We start from the raw sequence: 27,836 nt of genomic DNA on the forward strand, positions 1-27,836 counted from the left end.
TATCACTGTAGTCCAGATAAGGTGACACATACCTTGGATTCCAGCACTTGGGAGGCTGAGACAAAATCCATGACTACAATTTTGAAATCAGCTTGGGTTATACATCAACTCTGTAGCCAAAGGAGAAAACAAAGTCAAGGCTGGGGAGATTATTCAGTGGATCGAGCACTTGGGGGGCAAGAGTGAGAACTCAAGTCTGAACCCCCGAGTCTACTTTGTAAAGCCAGACCTGGCAGTATATGTCTCTCTAAGTCTAATGTTCCTGTGGCAATACTGGAAGCCGAGATGGGAAAAATCCTGGTAGTTAGCAAGCCAGCTAGCCCACCATATGCCACAGTGCAGAACAAGAGAGTTTCAGACAGGTAGAGGGGGAGGACTGGTGCTAGAGATTTCTGATCTCCATGAGCATGGTGTTGGCATGTATCTGATTGCTCTCACACAGACGTAGGCGCAGGCGCAGGCATAGGCACACTTACTTATTCCTTCACAATCATTGTAGAATAAATTGGAAAATGGAAACTTCAGCATCATAGTCGTTTGGCTAAGAAGAAAAGAAAACTTAAGGAAAAACATTGGAGTTATGCATGGAGGACACATCTACGCTTTGGGGACAGGTTAGAGGACACATGGGGACTTAGAGGACACCTAGAAGCACATGCTCTTGTGGATTAAGTATGTAAGGGGTTGTCTGCATTCTGCCTCCTAGAGGAATTCTGCTGAATTGGAGACATTTGATGAGTTTATTTCAATCTTACTCAGTCATGGGTTATATAACTATTATGTCTTTTAAGTAGATGCCTTCTGAGAAATTGGTCTAACTGTGAGTATCTATCCTGCCTTCTTTATGTCTGTGTCTGAGTTAGGTCCTAAAAAATATTCCTTTCTTGGATGATTTAATACTATGCTTTCAACCCCAAGTAAGATTTGTGTCCCTTTTAGTATATCCATGACAGAACAATGTGACCAATTTAAGATAGAGTTTTGGTGCATTTTCAAACTGTAACTGTGAGGGAACCACACTCAGTATAATAAAGCAATTTCAATGTCTCCTTGGGCTTTGTAGGGTGATAGAACTTTTGTTTACTGACTGGAAGATGCTCTCTGGCTGTAAGAGTGCTGGCAAATCCACCACAGAGTCAGCGTCCCTATTCTCATTTGGCCTTGGACATGGCCATTGTAGTTGTAATTGCCTTTGAGAGGAGGAACAATGGCATGAGTGTTGCCTTAGGAAGAACTGGAGACCGTTTTAGTGGAAACTCCTTGCTTTTATTATAGCAACATTAAATTTATATAAAATTGTGAGTCTAATTGGAATTGTGTCTATTATGCACAAAGAGTGGAGTGAGTGAGATAGTGTGAGAGAGAGTGAGAGAGAGAGAGAGAGAGACAGAGACAGAGACAGAGACGGAGACAGAGAGAGATCTAAATTATTTGACACTCATAGTCCTTAAATGCCTGTGGATTTGAATCAAGCAGTGTTGGGTAATCCTAGAGGGAAAGTATTCCTGGGAGCCTCTTGTCATGAATGTTTTCTCCAGCAATCTTAGGTAGAAGCTATGCATACAACCTTATGTTTAATGTATGTGGGTCTCTTTCAAAAGACATCTAGTATACAATGTATTGTTTTAATCTTCAGTGTTCAGTAATTTTATATAGGCAGAAAATGCATTTTGATCAAATTTACCACCCATTCCTTCCTTCCCTTATCTCAACAACCAGTTTCTCCTCCCAACAACATGTGCTCTTACAACAAACAAACAAACAAACAAACAAACAAACAAAATCCCAACAACCCATTTAGTACATTTAACTATATGTACATGGGCTCTACTTTGAAGAGATTTTAAATTTGGTTAATATTATCCTAATAAGGTGATCTACCTCTTCTCTTCTCTTCTCTTCTCTTCTCTTCTCTTCTCTTCTCTTCTCTTCTCTTCTCTTCTCTTCTCTTCTCTTCTCTCCTCTCCTCTCCTCTCCTCTCCTCTTCTCTCCTCTTCTCTTCTCTCCTCTTCTCTCCTCTTCTCTTCTCTCCTCTTCTCTCTCTCCTCTTCTCTCTCTCTCTCTCTCTCTCTCTCTCTCTCTCTCTCTCTCACACACACACACACACACTTATTTTCCCCTTTCTCCCTCAGCTTACTACTGGCCGAGGCTGCCTTCCAACTCCTAATCTTCCTGTATTATCCACCCTCCCGGATGGTAGGATTATAGGCCCATCCTTCCCACTTGGTACAGGCGCAATTTAAATGGCATTCCCTTATCTGAGGTTTTACTCTCCACAGCTCCAGCAACCGTGGTCAAGTATGGTCTGAAAATATTAAATGGAAACTACCAGAAGTAAGCTGTTCACAGAGCTTAAACGATGCCTACAGTCTATTTTTCTATTCTTGTCTGAGTTACTTCTGGTTGACTGTGCCTAGTGTGTAAGTTGTACTTTATCATAGTTACGTATGTACATGCAGAGAAAGCCACAGAATGTATGGGCTTGCAGGCATGGATGGGTGTCTTATTATGTATCCCTCAGGTAAGGCACTGCATCAGATGCCCACATAGGATTCAGCCTAGTGTCTAATGCTGTTCATAAGCGGCTGCTTTGTGTTTATTGTTGAGAGCTGTTCCTCTGCCTCCTCTCCCCAGGTGCTGGCTTAGATGATGGTCAGTGGCATTCTGTCTCCTTGTCTGCTAAGAGGAATCACCTGACTGTGGTTGTGGATGGCCACATCAGCCCTGCTTCTCCTTGGTTGGGGCCTGAGCAGGTTAATTCGGGAGGCATCTTTTATTTTGGAGGTAAGCAAGGGAATCACAGGCTGAGGTTGCTCCTGCTTCTCTGTCTTGGAGATGATATCGCTCATGCTTTAAGCAGTGCTAACCCTCGGGACTAATTTTTAACTCTCTTTAAACATGAAAATGTCGAGTGGATCAAAATGACAAATTGTGACCTAAAATGAATTCCTACAAGGCAGACTTCCTTATGCTTACTGTTTCTATAATGAGATTTATTTTAAGTAGGTCACTTTCTTCAGTTCTTATCTTCAAGCCTTGTTAGATTCTCCTAGTGTTAAATGGCCCTTACACATCGTCTTCTGATTTGATGGGTTGATTTCTTTGTGGTGTGGTGGGTTTTTTTTTTCCTCTTCCTGATCTGACTCCTAACTCCCATAGAACACTTCGGCTGCTTCCTCTCTGCCCAGTGCAGAAGCAGTATTATGCCACTGGACAAATAATTTAACATAATTAGTCATAGCAACTCAGTCTCTTTGCTGAAGAAAAACAAATATCCTGGTACATCTGATAAAACCAGGACACCGGCCCTTCGGCATCAGCCTTTTCCTTAGGGAATAGGAACAGATGAAGTGCTTAATCATCTTGTGGATGGTTGATTGGAATAAAAGCTTACGGAAGCAGATTAGTGGCACAAGAACGAGGTTTCACAACTGAAATGAACACAATAGACTCTGATAGAAGGAGTGCAGTTCAGTAGACAGACTTAACTAGGTCCTAGTGCTTTGTTCCTATATGACTGCTGTCTGGCTATTGCTTGACTACAGTTTAATAGTGGCCTCTGGTGCTAGGGAGATACACTGGTGAGTTCATAGTGCTTGTCTAGCGTATCAGGGCTTGGCTCTCAGAACCATCACCAAGCAGCTCACAACTGCCTGTAGCTCCAGTTCCTGGGATTCTGATGCCTTCAGACTTTGATACACACACACATGCACGCTCGCTCGCACACACATTTGCACTCATGCACACACACTTAAAAACGAAATGAACCTTAAAAATAACAACTGATTCTAGAATCATTTCTTTGATATGGAGAATGATTTTCAATCTTGATGGGTTACCAGTAAAACACAAATCATTTTCAAAGAATCGTCATAAAGACACACACTAGTTCACCAATTTGCTCAAATACAAATTAGAGAACAAAACAAAACGAAGTGAATCAAGGTAAACAGGACCAAGGGGCTGGTGAGGTGGCTCAGTGGTTAAGAGTGTTTGCTGCCCTCACAGAGGACCTGAGTCAGTTCCCAGCACCCGGAAGGTGGCTCACTCCCACCTGCAACTCCAGCTTCCTGGGATCCAGCATCCTCCTCTGACTCCTGCGGGTACCTGCACTCAGGTGTCCACACCCACACAGAAACACACATGTACATATTATTAAAAATGAAGTCTTCGTGAAACAAAACCTGTGTAATCCACCACTGCAAAGGCAGCCAGAGGCTGTAATTTTAAGTGATATATATGCTTTTCAGAGTGAGATTTGTTCATTTCTGGACTAAACTGCCTTACAAAACATGATGGCTTTTGTGGTAACCTATAGGAATATATCGACTTTTAATCAGTAGTAAGGTATATAGTAAAATTGAACCCAGAGCTTTTCATCCAAAGGAAAATATTTAGAACAGCGAAAGAGATATGAAAAAAAAAAACCCCAGTACAAAGCATATTGTTAAAGGATACAGAATAAAGCTAGAAACTTGGGTAAAACTGTTAATAAATCTTGAAAATGGAATTGTCTTTCTTACAGCATTTTATGTCCTTTATGCTCAAATTTAGTAATCCTTGGCTATTTTATGCATCTTCGCTCACCATTGTGTTTATTCACACCATAATATTTTAGAGTGAAGTATATGTGTGCTGTAATTTTTGTTTATTATGATACACATGTCGTACTCTATACTCTTCTAGAATGGTTTGGATTCACCAAAATTTATGATGGCATTGCAAGGTTGCCGAGATCTTCGCTGTGCACTTCCGTGCCTAGTTTTTCTTCTCTTTCAGAACGTATAGAAATTTCAAGGCCTATCAGTGACTTTTCGTATAGTTGTGCATATGCATGTCTGAATGTGATACACATACTCATAAACAAGTGTGTGTGCATGTATGTGTATGTGAGTGTTTATGTTTATGTGTGTGTGTGCTTATGTGAGTATATGTGTATGTGAGTGTGTATGCTTGTGTGTATGTGAGTGAGTATATGTGTGTGTGAGTGTGTGTGTATGGGCATGCGCATGTGTATTATGTGAGTGTGAGTGTGTGCTTATCTGTGAGTTTGTGTATGTGCATGTGTGTGTGCATGTGTGTATATGACAGTGAGTATATGTGTGTGTGAGTGTGTATGCTTGTGTGTATGTGAGTGAGTATATGTGTGTGTGTGAATGTGTGTGTATGGGCATGTGCATGTGTGTGTATGTGAGTGTGTGCTTATCTGTGTGACTTTGTGTATGTGCATGTGAATGTGTGTGCATGTGTGTATATGACAGTGAGTATATGTGTGTGTGATTGTGTGCTTGTGTGTGTATGTGAATGAGTATAATGTGTATGTATGTGGATATGTGTGTATGCATGGGTGTTTGTGTGTGTGTGTATACAGAGACATGTATCCATTGGTATACGTGTGGAATCCAAAGAAGGATGCCAGGCAACCGACTTATCATCTGGTCTCTCATTAACCTGGAGAGAGGTTGTCATCCAGTAACCTCGAGTGATCCTCCTAGCTCTACCTTTCTATTGCTTGGTCAAAGGGGTGTGGACTGTCATGCCTAGCTTTCTTTTTCTTTTTTTTTTCAATTTTGGAGAAAGTACCATGAGGAGCTGAGAAGAAGGTATATCCTTTTGCTTTAGGATAGAATGTTCTATAAATATCCGTTAAGTCCATTTGGCTCACAACTTCTCTTAGTCTGTCTACGTCTCTGTTTAATTTCTGTTTCCATGATCTGTCCATTGATGAGAGTGGGGTGTTGAAATCTCCTACTATTATTGTGTGAGGTGCAGTGTGTGTTTTGAGCTTTAGTAAGGTTTCTTTCATGTATGTAGGTGCCCTTGTATTTGGGGCATAGATATTTAGGATTGAGAGTTCATTTTGGTGGATTTTTCCTTTGATGAATATGAAGTGTCCTTCCTTATCTTTTTTGATGACTTTTAGTTGAAAATTGATTTTATTTGATATTAGAATGGCTACTCCAGCTTGCTTCTTCCGACCATTTGCTTGGAAAGTTGTTTTCCAGCCTTTCACTCTGAGGTAGTGTCTGTCTTTGTCTCTGAGGTGTGTTTCCTGTAGGCAGCAGAATGCAGGGTCCTCGTTGCGTATCCAGTTTGTTAATCTATGTCTTTTTATTGGGGAGTTGAGGCCATTGATGTTGAGAGATATTAAGGAATAGTGATTATTGCTTCCTGTTATATTCATATTTGGATATGAGGTTATGTTTGTGTGCTTTTCTTTTCTTTGTTTTGTTGCCAAGACGATTAGTTTCTTGCTTCTTCTAGGGTATAGCTTGCCTCCTTATGTTGGGCTTTACCATTTATTATCCTTTGTAGTGCTGGATTTGTAGAAAGATATTGTGTAAATTTGGTTTTGTCATGGAATATCTTGGTTTCTCCATCTATGTTAATTGAGCGTTTTGCAGGATACAGTAACCTGGGCTGGCATTTGTGTTCTCTTAGGGTCTGTATGACATCTGTCCAGGATCTTCTGGCTTTCATAGTTTCTGGCGAAAAGTCTGGTGTGATTCTGATAGGTCTGCCTGTATATGTTACTTGACCTTTTTCCCTTACTGCTTTTAATATTCTTTCTTTATTTTGTGCGTTTGGTGCTTTGACTATTATGTGACGGGAGGTGTTTCTTTTCTGGTCCAATCTATTTGGAGTTCTGTAGGCTTCTTGTATGCTTATGGGTATCTCTTTCTTTAGGTTAGGGAAGTTTTCTTCTATGATTTTGTTGAAGATATTTACTGGTCCTTTGAGCTGGGAGTCTTCACTCTCTTCTATACCTATTATCCTTAGGTTTGATCTTCTCATTGAGTCCTGGATTTCCTGTATGTTTTGGACCAGTAGCTTTTTCCGCTTTACATTATCTTTGACAGTTGAGTCGATGATTTCTATGGAATCTTCTGCTCCTGAGATTCTCTCTTCCATCTCTTGTATTCTGTTGGTGAAGCTCGTATCTACAGCTCGTATCTATCTTTTGGTTTTCTATATCCAGGGTTGTTTCCATGTGTTCTTTCTTGATTGCTTCTATTTCCATTTTTAATTCCTTCAACTGTTTGACTGTGTTTTCCTGGAATTCTTTCAGGGATTTTTGTGACTCTTCTCTATGGGCTTCTACTTGTTTATTTATGTTTTCCTGGAATTCTTTTAGGGATTTTTCGATTCCTCTCTGTAGGCTACTACTTGTTCTCTAAGGGAGTTCTTCACGTTTTTCTTGAAGTCCTCCAGCATCATGATCAAATATGATTTTGAAACTAGATCTTGCTTTTCTGGTGTGTTTGGATATTCCGTGTTTGCTTTGGTGGGAGAATTGGGCTCCGATGATGCCATGTAATCTTGGTCATGCCTAGCTTTCTATTTGGCTGCTGGGGACTCAAACTCACTTCTTCATTGTTGTATAAATACTCTTACCCATAGAGCCCTCTCCCAATCACTCTAATAACAGTAAGGAAATCCACATCTTTTCATGTGTATTTTAGTGTTAAAATCTTTATCATGCATGCTTATCTCTCTAAGACTGTCTAGGTAGATGACCACTACCTGATTTACAGTATGTTTTTATTTGCCTGTTTTTATAAGTGTAAACCATCTATGCTATGCCTAAAATATATGCTGTAGAGCTTCCTCGTTAAAACCCCAACACCAGTCCCTTTAGTATATGCTCTGCAGGGTCTTGACTACCCCAGCATTTTTAGGATTTAGCTTCATGCTTTCAGAGCCTGATTGATAAGTTCAGTCCACGTAACAGTCTTCTTAGGTTTTAGGGACTGGGAATTCTGTGTCCCAAGAACATTTGAGGCAGTGGGTTCCATGTGGGTATCACATCTTTCCTGGGAACCATCAGGATTATTGGCAAGGGTATGTTTGGTGAAGGGATGAAGTAGGGGTCCCTAAGGTACACCACTGGATTGATTGTTAGGCTGTCACTGGCAGTGGAATAAGCCCATGTTTGAAATTTCTCTCCGAAAGTTATGTGTCCCACCTGAACATCATGTCACTATTGGTCACCACTGAAAACTCTTTGTTTACATGAACAGGGGACCCTCAATTACTGGAGCTTTAATTTTATCTAGATAGAACAGATTTGAGGTGGTGAATTCTTTGCCAGTTTGGATTCAAGATTAAAAAAAAAAATTCCCCATATTCTGAGAAACTTCCCATGAACTCTCTCCTTTGCTTTTCTCCAAATTCAACTCCAACTTCAAAGAGATGGTGACTGAATCCAGTCATACTAAAGTAGCTGGCACACTCTAATGTCAAAAGTTCCTCTGCCCCAACAGCCTGGCTTCTGTCTCTACTCTGCAGTCTTCAGAGAGCCTGTCCCATTGGCTGTCAGGATGGAAGGCTACTTCTCAAAGACCAGAACTCCATATGCCAGACAAAACAGCCACTATTTATCCATCACCTCACGCTCTTTTCTCTTAACCTTTCTTCTTTCAAATGAGTGCATTTCAAAAAAAATCAGAGCATACTGTGGGATCCCCTCAGCTTTGGTCATTTAGAAGCCATACACTAAAAATCTTGGTTCTCCGCATAGAGGATAGTTGAGTGTCTAATTTCTGTAAATTCTCTTATGCGATCTTTTTGATGGGTAGCACAGCATGCATCACAAGCTGGAGATGCTGGCTGAGGTAGAGAATACTCACATTCAAGTTCCCGGTTTAAAGCAAGCATCAGGTATCCAAGGACCTGGCCACACCACCATGAAATGGCATCTGGCTTCTGAAACAGCAGCATACAGTGGTAATGTATGTATCATCTCTGGAGGTATTTAACGTGATGACTGCCTCTTGTAATGGATCCATCCATCAAGTCAGCATTGAAAATTCTCCAGGAGTCTTCCTACTTTAGTATTTTCATCTTGAATAGATTCAGTTTTCAACTTCTTCTTGGTATTGCATTATATTAACCCCTGGTTGCCTTCAGAGACCTGATCTAAGCCTTTGTTATTGGAATTTCTTGATTATTGAGTATTGTATCCAGGAACATGAAGTACCCACGATCTGACTTTTGGTTTTGTTTATGGTTTTATTATCTTTCTTTGTGATTCAGTTTGCCCCATCTTGTTTGCCACAGGCATACTGCATGACTTAACCCATTTTAAAATAGTTTGAGACGTGTTGGGCAACACCAGCAATAGAAGACAGTAGCCAAGTCGTTTGCATTCCTGGTGTATGAGAACTATCAAGTGTTCTTGAACTATCACCCTTTCTTCTTTATTCTGACACTCTTAATTGGGTAATAGGTCATCTGCGAGGAGGTTGTTAAGACTATGCATATTGTGTGGCCCTTTCTGAATCTTGGCTCTGAGTAGGACACCTACAAGAGAACAAAAGAATTTATTCCTTCCAAGTGTAGCTCATGAATGAATGGGTTTTGCTGGGGCTCCTTACAGAAACACAGGTGGATCACAGGTAGCTGAATTACAGAATGCTTACTGCGGTGTGGATCATAGATTACTGTAGCTGTGTTTCTGGAATTATCTTCACAACCAGACAGCTCCACCAGAATCATCTCTCCCCGGTAATTTCCTTATTGTTTATATCCTGGCAGGGTAGGGAGGTTTTTCTGTTGGAAGATATAGTTATACAGCAGTGTACTATGGTCCAGGACAATTTTAATTACTGCAAATATATACATCACTATTACCTCAAATCACTATTCAAAAACCTGTAATCGCCTTTTGTTTATATATTAAATTTGAAACCTTGAAATTTCCACTAAAATCAAAATAGCCTGCTAATCGTTTTAAAATAATACTGGCCTCTACTTGCCATGTAAATGTATTTTGCTAGGAAGAGATAGCATTAAAGAGACGTGTCCTTGGTGAAAAAAATTGAATTGTAATGGAAATTTTCAGGTGGAAAAGTAGTGTAGAGGAATTAAGAAGTTGCTGCTTCCTTTATAATTCTGTGAAATTGTAGTGGTGGCTGGCAGCCGTAGCAGCAAAGAAAGATTGATGGAAAATATGTAAGGGAAATATATGTGCTCATACTCCATAAAATTATTTACTTCACTTGAATAAACATTTAGAACATCATTAAGTCCAGGCAGTAATGGTTAATATTATATTTGTTATTTAAATAATAAGAACAAATCTTAAATGTTAGAAAAAAATCAGCATAAAGAGAACATTGTTGGCTGAGCCACAGGATAAATAAAATCAAACAGTGAAATGTTTTTTGACATTTAGCCATTTGTATTTGTCAAATATATGTGTGGCTCTTACGTGTATAAGGAAATAAAGCACTTAATCAAATAAAGAGTTAGTAATTTTATTCCAGATCAATAAATCCCCTTTCTCAGATAGTTAGCCTTAAGTACAAAGACATTTCATTATTATCGATTTATCTTTTCCTGTCTTCGGTATGTACTTATCCTAGTTTATACTTTGAGTTTTTCAATCTAAAGACCAAGTTCCCCACTTACGTTATAGAATGCTTGACACTGCTGGTTCTCACATTTAGGATTTTGAAGCCAATAACTACACTTCTAAATTTAGATCAAGCTAAAATGGTGCACACAATTATTACAACTCTAGAGACTTCCTTTGCATCCTGTGGAAACAAAGAAAATACTTCGCATGAATTTAGATGAAACTAATAATGAATCCAGAGGGCTTATTTCTCTCCTGTAATGCCGAGGGTAATCAAATGTGCTTTATTTATTTTCCTTTATAAATTCTGCTGTGATCTCAAATGCTGACTTTTGCTTGTACAAGGATCTATGGCTTTCCTTTGGTTTGCTCCTATCAGGTTGTCCAGACAAAAGCTTTGGATCCAGGTGTAAGAGCCCTCTGGGTGGATTTCAAGGATGTATGAGACTCATCTCCATCCAGGACAAAATGGTAGATCTGCTTGCAGTCCAGCAGGGCTCCCTTGGCAACTTCAGTGACCTTCAGATAGACTCCTGTGGCATCTCAGACAGGTACAAGACAGCCCCACGTCTCCCCAATGACCTATTCAAAATTTTAATTTTGTCTGTCTGTCTGTCTATCTATCTATCTATCTATCATCTATCTATCTATGCATGCTACTATCTGTTACATCAGAAATGAATTATATTAATATTAAAAATAAATCTAGCAGTTGTTTTATATATTTCAAATAGTAATATTAAAAATAGATAAATATATGTGACTATGTTAATTAGATATAAGTATGTTACCCACCTACAAAGCTTATGCTGTTATGGTTTTATTTTTATTTATTATTTAACCTTGTGTGTGTGTGTATACAATATATGAACATATATGTGCTTGTGAGTGTGACCAGACACATATGTCATGACATGCATGCATAGGTTAGAGGACAACCTAGGGAGTCTCTTCCCATCTTCCACCTTGTTTTAGACAGCATCTCTTGCTATCTGAACTGTGAGCTTCCAGGGCCTCTCTTGTTTCCACCTCTCAATCTCCTATAGGATTTCTGGGTTTACTGACATCCTACCATGTTGCATCAGACATTATATGGGTTATGGGAGTCTAAACTCAGGTTATCATGCTTACACAGCAAACATTTTAATCACTGGGACATTTCTCCTGCCCTGCTATAGTTCTAGGTGGTCATACAAGTACCAAAACTGTATCGTTAAACTCAACACATTATGCCACCCAAACAGGAAAATTGACTACTAGGAACTGGTAAAGCAGAGACCTATGTGATAGGTTATCAAACTGGCTTTGGAAACCTTGACTGCTGGGTTTCCAGCAGGCAGGAGACCAGGACCAGTGCTTATTCTAATGTTTGCCGTCAAGCCCATTAGTGTCTTCTGTGTAGGAGCAGGAGAATTACTTCCCCCAGGAATGCTGCGAATATTGTATTGACCAAGGTGTGAGCATAGCCCCATAAACTCAGTAGGAGCACAGGCAAGGGACGTGGCAAGGTGGGACTTGAGAGTTAATTATAGAGGATGAGCAACTTCTGACATAATAACCCACAGTTAGTAATAATTAAAAACTATAGGTAGGCCTGGGCCACTGTTGTGAAGGAGTCATACCAGCTTTGCTTTGTGACCAAGGCGGCCAAATTTAATTACTGAGTTTGATGTAATATCACACAATTGCAGATTTAAATCCATATACAAGATCCTGAACTAAGCACATAAGTGCTTATGAATATTTAAATCTGCCCTCCTGAAGTCTTGACAGTGGCTGCGTGAGAAATAGGGAAAAGAATGCATGGAGAGCTTAGGTTGGCTGAGAAAACAAGAGTCCAGCCCCAAAGCCAGAAAGTCAGAATTGCATTCCTGCCAGGCCACACAGAATTATGGGTATACAATAACATTATGGGTGGTTTATTATCCACACATAATAAATGGATCACTTAATGGTTTAATAAATTATAATTTAGAATAAATAAAAACATTGAAATTTGACCAGAACTTAATACAATACAACCTATTTATTTATTTATTTATTTATTTATTTATTTTACCTTACACATGATTCTTCATGAATGTGCTTTCAATTCATGTAGTCTTACATGTTTCATCACACACACACACACACACACACACACACAAATGTCACTTTTATTTCTTTAGAGGAAAGGATGATATGAAAGCCATACCCAAGTTGTATGAATATATGGCTTGGGCTGAGCTCAGAACGTTTCTTTCTATATTCTTACTGTCCCTAGGCCTGGGTCTGGAAGCTTTTAGCCTCCGTACAATCTAATCTCCAGAAATGACTGATTCAATCCAGCTTCTCACTGAATTGCTTTGTTTGGTTTCAGTGTTCTAATCTTCTGTCTCCTCATTCTCTGGCTTGTTCTGTCGTCACCTATGTCTACCTTGTTCTCTCTGCAACCTATTTCTGTAAAATTGTCCCTGTATAACTGCTATCTTTCATCCCTCCCCCCACTTTGTCTGTCTGTCTGCTTGCCTCTCTCCCTCCCTCCCTCCTCTCTCTCTCTCCCTCTCTCCCTCTCTCCCTCTCTCCCTCTCTCTCTCTCTCTCTCTCTCTCTCTCTCCCCCCTCTCTTTCCTGTGTTCTTCTTGTGAGACTTGGCCATATCCTATCTCTCACTCATTCTGTCAACTCTTTCTCTGGCTCCTCACTTTGCCTGCTCCTCAACTAGACGTCACTTTCTAACTTTCTTCTGCAAACTCACCTTACTTTCATTGTTAGGGATTAAGGGTGCATCTGTATTTCAGTCAGATCGCACTTCAATCCAGAGCATGTCTGCATTCTAGCAGGATGATACAAACCTAGAAGGTCTTCGAGTATGTTCTCTTGCCAGAGCAGAGATCTGTTGCTGGATTAAAAATCCTCTATGTATGCTCATCCTCAGTCACATGACTGAACACTCCCTGTATACTCACACGACTTTCACACTGACTTACAGGAGCACATTCCCATGTATCCATAAACATGTCTCTATCTATACCATTCTCATACTCACACGTGACACAACCATCCATCTTCATGCTTTTTCACATGCACATGCCTCTTACCCAGTCACTCAATGCGCTCTCTTCTAGAAGTGATTTATTCATCTTCTGTGGACATGAAACAGGATTGTCCTAAGGCCAGAGATGCTGATGACTAAGGGACAAGGTCAGGATGACAGGATCAGTAGGACAGGACAGTTCCCGTCCCGAGATCTGGAGGAGAAATCAAAGCATTGCTGGAACACCGCTAACAGGTGTAAGCACATACATATTTAAGTTAAGTAGACCTGTGCCACTTTTATGGTGGAACACTAAATATTGCTTTTTTAATCTTTAACCAACTCTAAAAATACGAAGAGATGAGTAAAGGTCACTATCCTAGCCATTGACACCATTCCATGAGAATAGGCAGTGGCCAATCCTTGGCCCTTCTCTCTAAGCATCCACCGTGCTATCTTCCAGCTAGGATCATCCTGTCCCTCTCAGCGAATGGATTTCTCCCCATAGTCCTCTACTTTTGCTCTCCTCTTCTCTGTGGAGAAGCCCATTGATCCTCTCTGTGCTCTCATTTGGGTTTATTCCATGGCACTTGAAGAGAATCATTCTAAGTCTTGTGGCACAGAAAGTGTGGCTTTGTGGGGAGCAGCTTGGTGATTGAGTCTTATGAGGAAAAGGCTCTCATTAGTTACTGTTCTGAGTCTATGAGCCCTACAGGTAGCTAACGTTTAGTTCCCTTGAATGGGATAATGTTCTAGATCTAAAGTCAATATCACTCATTCCAGCCAAGCATTACTTCCTATGAAAGCCTTCGGAATTGAAATTGTGCTGAACAGAGAATCTGGCTAAATGGAAATTTTGCCTGTCACTTCGGGTTTGGGTATGTCGATGGATGTGTTTGTTCAAAGTCATATGCAATGAAAATGGTGATGGAAATGTCTAGGAGAAAGATTTAGACCCCTGGGAAAATGGGTTGATGGATTGTTTGACTTTGTATTGGAAGGACTAGCAAAGAGGGCAGTGTTCAATGCAATCGTTTAGAGCCCTTGGTGAGAGGAAGAGCTCAGCCATGCAGTGCAGATCGCACAGGTTACAAGTTGGCTGACATTATCATCTAATGAAGTTAGGGAGACTCACAATTCAGTTTTCCACATTCTATTTACAAATGTGAAAAGCCTCGTCTCACGAGTTTGAAGCGCACAAAAATGTACCCCATTAACTTCTGTAAGAAAGTCAAAGAGAAACAATCCATGCACCAGGACAATTAGAGACAGGTTTGTTTCTTTTGATTTTAGGCAAAATCATTGAATCTTTTTTTAAAAAACACGGTTAATACCGTTTAAAGAAAGATCACCTCTGATCTTTTCTGATTTGATCATGAACTAATTGCTACTCCTACATTTTAAAGTTCCTTTCTCCCTAGAGTGTCATAAGTTCAAATGCTTAATAATTAAACAAGTTAGGATAGTGTGCCTCATGGATTCCTACACACTTATAAGAATACTAAATATATATGAATTTGTTAGGTATAGAAGTATATAAACATTCTTTATTTTTGGATTCCCCCCAGAAGAAGATTCCAAAGAGGAATTACTTGTGTTCATGTGCAGAATGTTGTGGCATAAGCACTTGGGAGGCAGAAGCAGTTAGATCTCTATAAGTTAGAGGCCAGCCTGGTCTACATAGTGAGTGCCAGGCCAGCCTGGTCTACATAGCAGCTAGAGCTAGAGTGAGACCCTGTGTCAACAACCCTCTGCCAAAACAATAAAGATTGCATTTGTGAATATAAGGTCATGTTCGCAGTGAGACTTTCTAGATTGTGAGACTGACTACAGGTGACCTCTCATCTTTTGTCCTGTATTTTTTTGTTCTGTGTACAGTGGACATCTATTTTTTAATCAAGGGAAAAATCAATAACACTATTTTTAGTTAACATTGGAAAAGGCATATAAGCAAAACATCAAGTTCCATCTTCAGCTCTGATAAAAGAGGCAGCAGAAAGTCCATCACAAATGCATTCTGGCAGGCTCTGTAGTTTTTATTATTGTTTTTTTCAAATTGAAAATGGATGAGAGCACTGGGAGCTTTGGTCTCACTATATTATTCATTCTAAACCCTGAAAGGCATCAATGGTCTGATCAGCTGTTTAAGTCTAAACTAGAAGTTCACAAATGACATTTGTACACAGTACTTTACCTGTGTCAAGATAATTTCTCCTACAGTGCCTCTAAACCAAAGGCATCACTGACATTTTCAGTCAAAAAATGTTAGGGCTGGCGAGATGGCTCAGTCTGTAAAGTGTTTGGCTCACAAGCCTGAGGACGTGAGCTCAGAGCCACAGAACATTTGTAAAAGGCCAGGCATAATGCCATGCCTCTGTGGGTCATAGACAGTTTCATCCCTAGAGTTTATAGCCCAGGCTGTCTAGCCCAGTTGTGAACTTTGGTTCCATGAGAGATCCTATCTCTCAAAAAGAAAGATGAAGAGCAATCAAGAAAAGTCATCATGTGACTCTTTGGTCCCCACATACACCTGCACACATGTGCATGTGTATCTATAGACACACAAATGCATACCATCCACGTGCATACACCACATCACACACATGGACCACACTAATAGAGAGTTTCAAAAACGTGATGTCAGCTACCATGGGGAGACATAGCCCAGCACTGCCAGCAGTGGTAGCCTGAGGAATCCGCACCTTAGGAGCCTCCGCGTAAGTAAAGCTAGAGTTTTGACTATGCTGCTGAAAAGAACTTGGAACAAGTCAGAGGGAAATAGAGCCCATGTGTTCATTGAGCATTGAGAAGCAATAGTATATCCCTCAGACCTCAGTGTTGGTATTTGGAGAGAAAGAGACATGGGGGCAATACAGGACTAAGACATGAGTGCAATCTGAGAGAAAGAGAAAGAGAGAGAGAGGGAGAGAGGGAGAGGGAGAGAGAGAGAGAGAGAGAGAGAGAGAGAGAGAGAGAGAGGTGTCTTTACAAAGATCTATACATGCATACACATGTACACACAAGAATAACTGTAGTTCCCTATGTAAGGTTGCTTTGAGAATGTAATTTACAACAAAGCTTTAAAATGTAAAAACAAACAAAAAACCAAACCACAACAAAACACTACAAAAGTTGGTTTATTTTTCTTATCTTAAGTCATCTCCTTTTGTGAGTGAAATTATAAGGCCCCTTTTCTTTTCTTTTCTCTTCTTTTCTTTCCTTTTCTATTCTATTTTTAACCAGGTAAGTTATTTAAGTTCAGGGAAGAGAGGAGTGTAGATACAGGTAAATTGAAAGGTATATTCATTCTGGCTCTAAGGAAGCACATTTCAGTCCTTCGTGTTGGGACGTACTTTTAAAAGTGAGCGCTACAGAAATTTTTTTAAAAATTAAGATTATGTTTGTGTGTGTGCGCACACACACACACACACACACACACACACACACACGTATGTTGCTTGTGTGGAAGACAGAAGACAACTTGCAAGAGTCAAGTCTCTTCTTCCACTGTGTGGGTTTTGGGGGACCCAGGACATCAGGCTTGGCAGCAAGTGTCAATCTTTGAGACATCTTGTTGGCCCTTCGCATGGGATTCTAATTGCATTAGTTGTGTTGAGGTTTCTTGACTCTTGTTCAGCAGAAACCATCAGATTACAGGACAAGGAGCTTCCTTTCCTCCGGGCCCCTTACTATTTTCTGTCTTTCCATCTTGTTTCAGGTCCAAAGAATTTAATGAGGATTTATTTCCTAGCAGTTGATTGTCAACGTGATTATGTCACATCTGTTTGCGATTCAGTATTTATGGAAATTAATTAGATTCGTGTTCTTCTATTAGAGAGAAGGAATACAGGTTCTGTCATTGGTATTTTTATTCCAGCATCTCAAAGGGGTAGTCCTCCTGCACAGAACCCTTCCTGGATCGGAAAACTGTTCAGAGGTTGGGGAAGATTTATTCCTCAAAGCAACCAAGAAATAATTCACAGTCGAATGTTTTCTAGTGGAAATGCTCTAAGGAGAGGCTGGCCAGAGGCAATACCCTACAAGAAACTTAGCCAGCATCTATCCAAGCCGAGGCCAATGTCAGAACCTTCTAAGTCCACCAGGGCTGTTTCGGGCTTCAGCAGAAAGCTCCCCGATTTCTCACAGTATTCTTTGTTTTAGACAATATTGACTGTGCCCCTTTGTTGAAAGATAAACATGAAGGACACTTTGATTTTTATACAGGTTCTGTCTGCCACAAGGAAACATACTAGGTTTCTTGGGGCAGGAGAAGTGGCTTCTCAGTTAAGAATGAAAACTTCTTATGGTGAGGACAAGAGTTTGGTTACTCACCGATCTCAGGACTAACCACCTGAGACTCCAGCTTCCTGGAACCCAACATCCTCTTCTGGTCTCCTCAGACACCAGCACTCACACGTGCATGAATCTACACACACACACACACACACACACACACACACACACACACACACACACACACACACAATTAAAAATAAATTAAAGTCTTAAAAAGTAGTTATGTGAGGTGATGTGTATGTCAATGCACTTCAGTAAAGAACACTTTTATTATTTTAGCATCATGCTCTTCTCGATATATACACAATGATCCCTCTGATGTCAAGTGATACATATAAACTGAAAAGAAATATTTTAATTAAAGACAATTGTTTAGTCTTTGGACTGCTGACCTGTACAGGACCCTGTAGAACTTTTCAAAGCCTAGTGTCAGATCAAGTGATGTGCTGGGCTCACTTCTTTGGTTCCCTATTGGTTTCCCGTGATCCTCTATTTTTAAAAATACATTATTCATGTTGAAGCTTCTCAACCATAGGCTGTGATTAGAGGGATGTATTATGATTTAATGTTGGGACTGAGCTACCTCAAGTGAGTAAACCTACTGTGCTTGATAGCTGTTGAGTAGGGCGACTTTTTTCTTAGTTACAATAACCAGTGCAGTTCTTGTGAGTTAGATTCATCAGCAGAGGACAGCCCCACACTGCTTGGCATGTATGGATGGATGTTACCATGAGTAACAGCTTCTTCTCTTTCTTTCAGGTGTTTGCCCAATTCTTGTGAGCATGGTGGTGAATGTTCTCAGTCTTGGAGCACCTTTCATTGTAACTGCACAAACACGGGGTACACAGGAGCCACTTGTCACAGCTGTAAGCCACACACACCTGCTTGTTCTTCTGCCTTCTGCTCCCTTTGTCTTGCCTTCTCTAATGTATGTGCCTGTGTGACTTGTGTCACCTTGTGTTGGGATATACAGTTTCAGTTTCAGTACCCATTTGGTTCTAGTTCATAGTTCACACCTCATTTCATAAATTTTATATAATATAAAACAAAAAAAGAAGGGGTCAGATAGTTGGGAAGGACAAACATATGTCCTTCGCTTCCAGAAAGCAAAAGATCAGTAAGGACAAAATAATAAAATAGGATAATAGATAAAGATAAAAATAAATTAAATGACAAAATAGACTGTATGAACACTTTCTGTTCCCTGACCTCATCAGCGTTTGACTGGGGGCTTTCTGGAAGAGCAGTATAGGATCAGTTACTAGATTATTTGTTGATTCCACGCAAGGAAAATATTTTCAGAAGCAGTGTTGGATGGTTGGGCTGGGTGAGCTGTAGTATGAAGATTCACCTCTGTCCAGTACCATCCGAGAGAGTGGTATTCCATGTAGGCATGGATAAGTGAATCCCATAGACTAGCTGGTTTAGGCATAGCATATACTGGTTTCCTATAGTTTAGTGGCTGGAAGTTCAAGTTCATGGGAGCTTAAAGCTTTGCCTTCCCTGCTTCCTGCTTCACAGACTGTCAATTTCTCCCTGTGTTCTTATACGGCCCCAAGGGTGATAGAACTCTGAGCCCCATTGCCTATCTTTCATTAAGGCTGTACTCCCATGATCTCACCACCCCCAGAAACCCTGTCTCCTTTAAGGTCTATTCAATGAGGTTGGTGGCAGTTAAATGGGATAGACAATTACTATAGTAACCATAGTTAATTTTATTGAGGACCTACTAAATTTTAAGTAAGTAGATTTGGTATTTTATGCATGCTAACTCATTTGGTTCTGATATCCTCCTCTTAGGTCAGTACTGTTATTGGCCTAGTTAGCTCAGATATAATTCAGGGATATTAATAAAGTTCCCCAGTTGGTTTACAGAGAGTAGGCAGAATGAGGATGTTTCAGAGCCTGAGATCACAGCACATATATTTCTCTATATTATAAGCCCTGTGCCTTTTTTTCTACTGAAATATTTACTTAAGCTGCAAGCCTCATGTTATTTTTGTAGTCCACAGCTAACCTGTCACCAGAGGCTAAATTACTCAACCATATCACTCAGCTATTGAAGGACAGTGTACTTCATTTTTTTAAAAAAAATATCATTTACCATCTCCGTTATAACAAATGACTTAAATCTGAAAGCTACTAAAAGCATTGGAATTGACTCTGCTCATTTTATTGTTATTAATAAGTGAATGTAACAATAAACACAAACAGCTCTGAGGAGAACCTTAAATGGGAAACAGAAAGGTCATTTGACGTGTGTCCCACAATGCGATTCAAAAATTAACAGGATGGGTCCGTGAGAAGGATGCTTAAACAGAACTGAAGGGTTTGTGTCCACAATGTTCTGAGAAACAGGGTGAGAGCAACGCTGTTGGTCATGGTGCAGAAGCAAAGACGAAGTCTTCTAGAAGAATCTCTTGGAATCTCAGCACTATGCTGGCTAAGGCAGGGGCATCGTAGCTCGGAGGCTAGACTGGACCAATAGAGTTTGTCTTCAAAAAGAAAAGGGTTGAATTAGGAAATAACTGTCATGCCACAGAAGATCAAGCAGCGAACATTAAAGCCAAGATAGTTCCCGTTTGGGGCTGGAGAGGTGACTCATCAGTGAAGCACTCTTACAAAGGATGAATTCTGTCATCAGTGCCCTCTTGAACCAACTCACAACCTTCTACAACTCCATTCCCAAAGGATCCAACTCTCCTAGCCTCCCAAAGCCCCTGAATTTACACACACACACAAACACACACACACACACACACACACACACACACACACACACACAATTAAAAAGACAATGGGCCCGGAGCGTTGGCTCAGCATTTAAGAGCATGCGCTGTTCTTCCAGAAGACCTGACTTCAGTTCCTATCGCCTAGACCAGATGGCCTAAACTTCAAAGAGTCTGACTCTTTCGGCCTCTCGTATCTGTATTCACACACATGCACACCTTCATGTAATTCAAAAAAATAAAATTCAATCTTAAAACATATAAAGAATACATTTTAAAAAGGTCTAATTTCCTTGTCTATTTATGTGCTTTTGGGGGCTCATCACCATCCCAAAGTTATGTGTCTATCCCTGGCAAGCACTGTTAAGGCATTTATAACCATATGCACATGCTCCCTGGCATATAAAACTAACCATTTTACATGCCCACTTGAGTGCACAATGCAAATAGAGCCACAAACCACTGCGTCCTTATGCCTCCATCTATGTAATTTAAATAGGAAGAAATGAAGCCATCATATTGCAGAGCAATAATGTAGAAGGGAGGTTCCAGAATATTTCAAAAAAAATTTATAACTTCTCACAAATTAGCCGCAATGTTTCATGTTGTCCAAACATTCATTAGCACAATTTTCAAAATTTTAAAATTGATTCAGGGGAGGCTACCCATAGGTTTGTTGTATTTCAGATTTCACGGAATTAAAAGCCTAATGGAAGTTACTAGAACATTTGGCTGGGCATTCAATGAGAAGTGTGCATTTCACAGATGTTAATATCAAGCCTTATGCATGGCAAATATACACTCCTATAATAAAAAATTCAATTACGGATCACAACACAATGAGACCACTTGGGGGCATATTTCATATGAATATTTTCTCTGCTTTGAATCTTAATTGTGTTGAATGCTCATTAAAGAGCATTAGAGAAGTTTCATAATTACGTTTAAAACTATAGACGAGGAACTTTGCAAATCATTTTTCTCCTTTGAAGAAAAATGTTTACCTCTAGTTAAGTTGATGTGAGAAAGTAACATAGTTCAAATATTATTTAAATTGTCTCCATTGCAAAATTATTGGGCAGCACCTAATTAGCTCTGAAGGTTATGGTATTGTACCTCAGATGTTAGGGTTATTACAAGGTGATACTAGAATTAGATATTCTGAGATGGGTACCATAAGATACCACATTATACCTTACAAAGGTCTTAATATTTAAATAGCTGTCTTCTCTTCCCTAGTCCCTCCTCCCATAAAAAGTAAGCTAAATTTTCATTTTGATCTAATAGTCTCCTTCTTTTTTGATGATAAAATGTCATAAAATAAAAGCTCATTTTTTGTATTTATTTCATCCATATTAATTTGTAAAGAAAAGAAGGATGGATTTTGTTTTAAAATATGTTATCCTGCTCCCTTGGCCAGTGATGCACATAGACTTGGGGATCTTCTGTCAAACTTTTAAAATTTGAGAGATTTGAGAGATTTGTTTCATGTTATTTCATTTATGATCTCTCGATCTCTCTCTCTTTCTTCTCTCTCTCTCTGTGTCTCTCTGTGTCTCTCTCTCTGTCTCTGTCTCTCTCTCTGTCTCTCTCTGTCTCTCTGCCTCTTGTCTCTGTCTCTCTCTGTGTCTCTCTGTGTCTCTCTGTCTCTCTCTGTGTCTCTCTCTCTGTCTCTCTCTGTGTCTCTCTGCCTATTGTCTCTGTCTCTCTCTGTCTCTCTCTCTGTCTCTCTGCCTGTTGTCTCTGTCTCTCTCTGTCTCTCTCTCTGTCTCTCTGCCTCTTGTCTCTGTCTCTCTCTGTGTCTCTCTGTGTCTCTCTGCCTCTCTCTGTGTCTCTGTCTCTGTCTCTCTCTCTGTCTCTCTGCCTCTTGTCTCTGTGTCTCTCTGTGTCTCTCTCTGTCTCTGTCTCTCTCTGTCTCTCTGCCTCTTGTCTCTGTCTCTCTCTGTCTCTCTGCCTCTTGTCTCTGTCTTTCTCTGTGTCTCTCTGTGTCTCTTGTCTCTGTCTCTGTCTCTCTCTGTCTCTCTCTGTCTCTCTCTGTCTCTGTCTCTCTGTCTCTCTCTGTCTCTCCCTGTCTCTGTCTCTGTCTCTGTCTCTGTCTCTCTGTCTCTCTGTCTCTCTGTCTCTCTGTCTCTCTGTCTCTCTGTCTCTCTCTCCCTCTCTCTCTCTCTCTCTCTCTCTCTCTCTCTCTCTCTCTCTCTCTCTCAGCTGTCTACGAGCAGTCTTGTGAAGCCTATAAGCACCGAGGGAACGCTTCTGGATTCTACTATATAGACTCGGATGGTAGTGGTCCGCTGCGCCCGTTCCTCTTATACTGCAATATGACCGGTAAGTGAACACACTTCCATTTACTAGTTAACTCTGCTTTAACGGACAGATTGCACAAAAATTAAAAGGAAATAAGTGTAACATTGCTCTAATTTGCAACATGGCCGAAGTGGATCTTATTCCTAGTTTCTTCTCTGTTGCTGTGATTAAATACCTTGACTAAAGTAACTTAGGGGAGAAAGGGTTTAGCGTAGCTGACCATTCTAGATGCTAGTCTATCTTTTGGGGAAAGTCATGGCAACAAGAACTTGAGGCAGCTAGTTGACATCATGTTCAGTCAGGAACAGAGGTTATGGATATATCTTAGCTTAGTGCTCAGTTAGCTTTTTCTACTCTTACACAGATAGCAAATGTAATGGTGCCACCCATGGTGGGCCAAGTCTTCCCAGAAGATAATCATCTGCAGATAGGCACACAGACCAGCCTTCTCTAGGTAATTCCTCATTGGGACTCTCTTCCTAGGAGATTCTAGATTGTAGCAAGATGATAATTAAAACTAAGCACCACAGTACTATTTCGTAAAAAAAAAAAGCAACATAAATATTTAACAGATGTGTTAGTTAAATGTTAATAATTTACAATATTGTTAGTCTGTGAGCAAATGGCAGCTGAGCAGTGTTTCTAATAATAAATGTTTCCTATTGTGTCTCAAAACACAAGCCTTTGTCAGAGCAATCAATGCTGAGGAAAGAGAGATCTGAAAAAGAGCCATTGTTTTAAATACGTGTAACTATGGAATTTATTTGTTTTCTAGAATTCCCATTCGACATAAATTCAGACATAAATTAACAGTCACAGAGAAAAGTGTGTTTGATTAAATTCAACATCTACCCACGATTCAGAAAGAACCGATTACTCAGAAACATCTTTCAATGTGGGTAACAGCTTATAAATATTGAGAACTTTCCCCATCTTCCAGAGTGAACAGCATTCTGCCTGCCACTGTATGAGAGGTCTTAGCCAATGCAAGAGGTAGAAAAAGCCTAAGGGCTGGGGAAGGATGGCGTATAATTTTCATTATTCATAAATTATCAAATTATATATTAAAATATTTTGAAGAACCCTAGTAAATGATTTTAATTTATAATAATTACTGGACCCCAAGTTAACATAAAATTGTTTGTTTTGATATACCAGTGGTATGCAATTAAAAAATGACCTTTTAGAAGATTGGATCTTCAACAGCCTCAAAACTTTCAAACACATGGTTAAAAAAAAGTACAATAGAGGATTTGCAAGGATTCTCACAGTTATAAAATGTTCTTTATATGATTTAAAATCCTAGAGGTACAGAAGAATATAAAATTTTCATTAATTAAGAGACTCAACATTGTAAAATGTCAGTTCCTGCAAGATTGATATTGATTTTTAGTACAAACCTAAATTAAAATTCCAGTGGGGGTATTTGTAGGCTAGTGTGATTATTTTGGTGAGAACGGAGAAACAGATTAGATACTTTGTGAGCAGGTACGAAAGGGTCAGAAACAAGTCAGTCTTGAAGAACAGAGCTGAAAGACTCAGTTGTATCAGTTATAAACATTAGTACATAGAACAAAAAACGAGACTTCGTAAACAGATTCACTCTTGTCTAGATGACTGACGTTTTACCAAGATGAGAAAAATGAGCAACAAGAGAAAGGTAACCATTTCAACGATTGGTACCAAGAGAAATTGTATACAAACGTCAAAAAAGAAGGCACATCTATCCTTCCTTCATCAAATATGAAAAGAGATTTCTAGGTATACCATTTTGTCCAATATGCCAGCCACATAATACATTGGTTGTTAAGATTACTTCCGAGGTTCAATAATTTCAAATGCATTTTATCAATGCAAACAAATACAAGTGCTTTAAGTAAAACCAAATAACTGCCCGTCAGATTTTAACTGCCGAGTCACCTGTGGCTAGTTAGGGTCCTACTGATCTTCATAGCGTAGGTAATTTCCATCAGCACAGGAAGCAACACTGCTCAGTGCTGTGGTTAGACATCCATAGCTGTAAGGAAAGCATAGCAAAGGGAAGGGGGCAATATTGACTCGAGTCACACATTGTTGTGGAGGAAGAAAATTCCAGACAGAAGCCATAGCAAATGCCACATCCTGAGACGTCTAGGCATACTCAAAAACCAGCAACAAACCCAAGTTAGCTTTGAGTATGGCCAGTGAGCGGGGCATAGTAAAAGATAAGAAGAGATCCGATTAGAAGTACCTTAAGGTCTTTGGGGATTTCCATGAGTAAGCAGAAACACATTTCAAGCACAGTCCTCTATGGTGTATACAACCAGAACTCCTTTGATAGGGCCATAGTCACTCTCACATTGGCAAATGCCTGTCCAGGGGCAAAGAAATAATAGATATAGCATGAAAGTTAGGAGACCATTTAGGAAGCACAAAAGTGTCAGTTACTTTCTCACCATTTTGATAAAACAACATAGAACAGAAGCTGGGTCTGTTACAGTACTGGGGGGGGGATTCCAAGATGGCAGGGCAGAGGGAGCAGGCAGCAGGTGGCTGGCAGCAGTTAGAGACTCACCTCTCAAACCATGAAGAGGAAGCACAGAGAAAGTCGCAATATCTGCCCTGGTTGACACACATTCCTTGCGTCTCATTTCCCAGTCCTTCTTAAAAAGAACCACCAGCTGTGGACCAAGTACTCAAATTCTGGAGAGCTGTGGAAGAATAACCCATCAAATCAGTACGGCAGATGTTGAGGGACAAGATGGCAGTGGTGCTATTGCCCTTGACCAATAGCAGTGCAGCTGGGGACTAGCCCTGTGTGTGGCACACGTATGAGATGTAAGCCAGCAAAGTGTTTGCATTATTGGAGATAAGATCAGAAAAATGTTTGAAGAGTGGACAGAAATTTCATTGGAGGCGTTAGAGAAAGGATTGAAGGAGCTGAAGGGGCTGGCATCCCCATAAGAACAACAATGCCAACCAACCAGAGCTTCCAGGGTCTAAACCACTACCCAAAGAGTACACATGGACACACCCATGTCTCCAGCTGCACATGTAGCAGAGGATGGCTTTGTTGGGCACCACTAAGAGAAGAAGCCCTTGGTCCTGCCAAGATCTGAGCCCCCAGTGTAGGAGAATGTCAGGGGGGAAGGCAAGAAGGGATGGGTAGTTGGGGGGAAACAAAGAAGAAGGGGTAGGGGGATGGGATAGGGGGTTTATGGACAGGAAACCGGGAAAGGGGATAACATTTGAAACATAAATTAAAAAAAATCCAATAAAAAAAGAAATTTCATTTGACTCATTTTGAGTTGACAGTGTCTGTCACTCAGCCAAACAAGATGTGAAGGGGTCAGCTGAATAGAGGACAACAATAGGTCTATACTAATGTATAATTCTAAAAACCACAGGGCAGTGGTTAATCCTGGGATATTGATTTTTGTGGTATGAGAATTACTGTAGAACGTATCTTTAGAGAGTTTTCTAATACATTGCTTGGTGGCTTCATGAATTGGCAACCACTGAGGAAACATCTCAAGACCAAACCAATCTAAAACACATGCTGATTCGACACGTTTACCTCCTGTGAGTGACGCTACAGAGTGCAGGCTACAAATTCCCAGACAGTAGCCATGGGCTTCTTTCTCCAAGGTCAGGAGGGGCATAGGACCATAAACATTCTTTCAAACGGTTATCTTATGTGTACCGATTGGCATGTGCTGCTCGAGACATACGACTCTCAGATTTTTGTATGCATAGATTAGTCCGTTCTGCAAATTTAGATATACTTACTGTGAAAAAAAAATTCACAAAGAGCAAAGGATGATTCTGTCTATGTAAGATCTGCACTTGAGTGTCCAGATTAACTTTTAAACGTATCTAGTTAATGTAGGATGGTAAAAATGAACCACGATGCCCCAAAAAGCTATAAGAATCATTGTTTCCATGGATGCTTTGTCAGCTGTTTGTCTACATATGAGGTATTAGTTATGATTCTGAACATAAGATCTATGTAAATGAATAAATACCTTTGGTCTCTGAGGCTTCCAGAGAGAGGCAGAGGGAGGGAGAGGCAGAGGGAGAGGGGAGAGAACTGCAGGTGAGATAGGAGGAATCATTTCTTGATTTGTGGTAGTCATGTTCCGTAAAGTCACCATGGACATTAGATTAAAAAATCCTAAATCATTGCTCCTAAGAGGAACATAGTAGAATAGGTTTTTGAGAGTCTCTGGTAACAGCATTCTCCTCAATAGATCAATATTTAATCTTTTATATGTGTTTAAGGTTAAAGACATTATACACACACATATCCACATGTGCGTGAGTTCACACACACACACACACACACACACGCACACACACACCCATGCATGCACACATACACACAGGAGAAGAGGAGGGAAGGAGAGAGAGAGAGAGAGACAGAGAGACAGAGAGAGAGACAGAGAGAGAGACAGAGAGACAGAAAGAGAGAGAGAGACAGAGAGAGACAGAGAGACAGAGAGACAGAGAGAGAAAGACAGAGAGAGAGAGACAGAGAGAGAGAGAGACAGAGAGAGACAGAGAGAGACAGAGAGAGACAGAGAGAGATATCTGTGATTCATTAGCATTGAATTCATGACCCAAAGCATTGGAACCTGTTCTGAGCAGTGCTAGTCTCACATGTTTTATGTTCAAATCATGGTTTGAGCTTAATGATGATTCTCGGAATGTCAGCAGACATTTTAAGCAGCAATATCATCAACTAGAAGAGAGGAAGGGAAGGATTACAAAATAGATGATAACTACATTCATTTCCAATATGAACACTAAAGCAGGACGAAGGGAGCAGTTCTTTCCTCAGCTCTGACTGAACTCAGTTTTTGCTACTCAGTGCATGACTACAAATGACTAGAAAATTTCAGGGTTACAAATAAATTTCCAGCAAGTGGATGAAGTCACAATTAATAAAGATCTATAGATGACGGGATCAACTATCTCGCACGCTACTATGGATAATAATTCAGGCATGCATCACCGTATGCAAATTGCTGAATTATGTCTGCCAGATGTTGAGGGCAGAGACACAGTTGTTCAGGGACAGCTCCTTGTCTCCGGAAGCTGCAGAATATTGAAACATAGACCAACAAAAGAGGCAACTCAGAATACAACAACCC

At 40.2% G+C, this 27,836-nt stretch overlaps 1 protein-coding gene across 3 annotated transcripts in view; it reads left to right on the top strand.

Moving 5' to 3' along the window:
* The window catches only part of Cntnap4 (contactin associated protein family member 4), a 287,727-nt gene that overhangs the window by 179,660 nt on the left and 80,231 nt on the right, over positions 1 to 27,836 (top strand). For 2 of the 3 annotated variants that reach the window (XM_063278059.1, NM_001107432.1), the window contains 4 exons: positions 2,635 to 2,784; positions 10,740 to 10,911; positions 18,431 to 18,537; positions 22,606 to 22,725. In XM_063278059.1, the coding sequence (XP_063134129.1) occupies positions 2,635 to 2,784; positions 10,740 to 10,911; positions 18,431 to 18,537; positions 22,606 to 22,725 (549 nt within the window). Of the gene's footprint in view, positions 1 to 2,634; positions 2,785 to 10,739; positions 10,912 to 18,430; positions 18,538 to 22,605; positions 22,726 to 27,836 lie in introns of those variants that run through there. The other variant, XM_039097771.2, reaches the window with a different exon arrangement.

Source organism: Rattus norvegicus, chromosome 19, assembly GCF_036323735.1.
Source record: "Rattus norvegicus strain BN/NHsdMcwi chromosome 19, GRCr8, whole genome shotgun sequence".
In the NCBI taxonomy this organism is placed as follows: domain Eukaryota; kingdom Metazoa; phylum Chordata; class Mammalia; order Rodentia; family Muridae; genus Rattus; species Rattus norvegicus.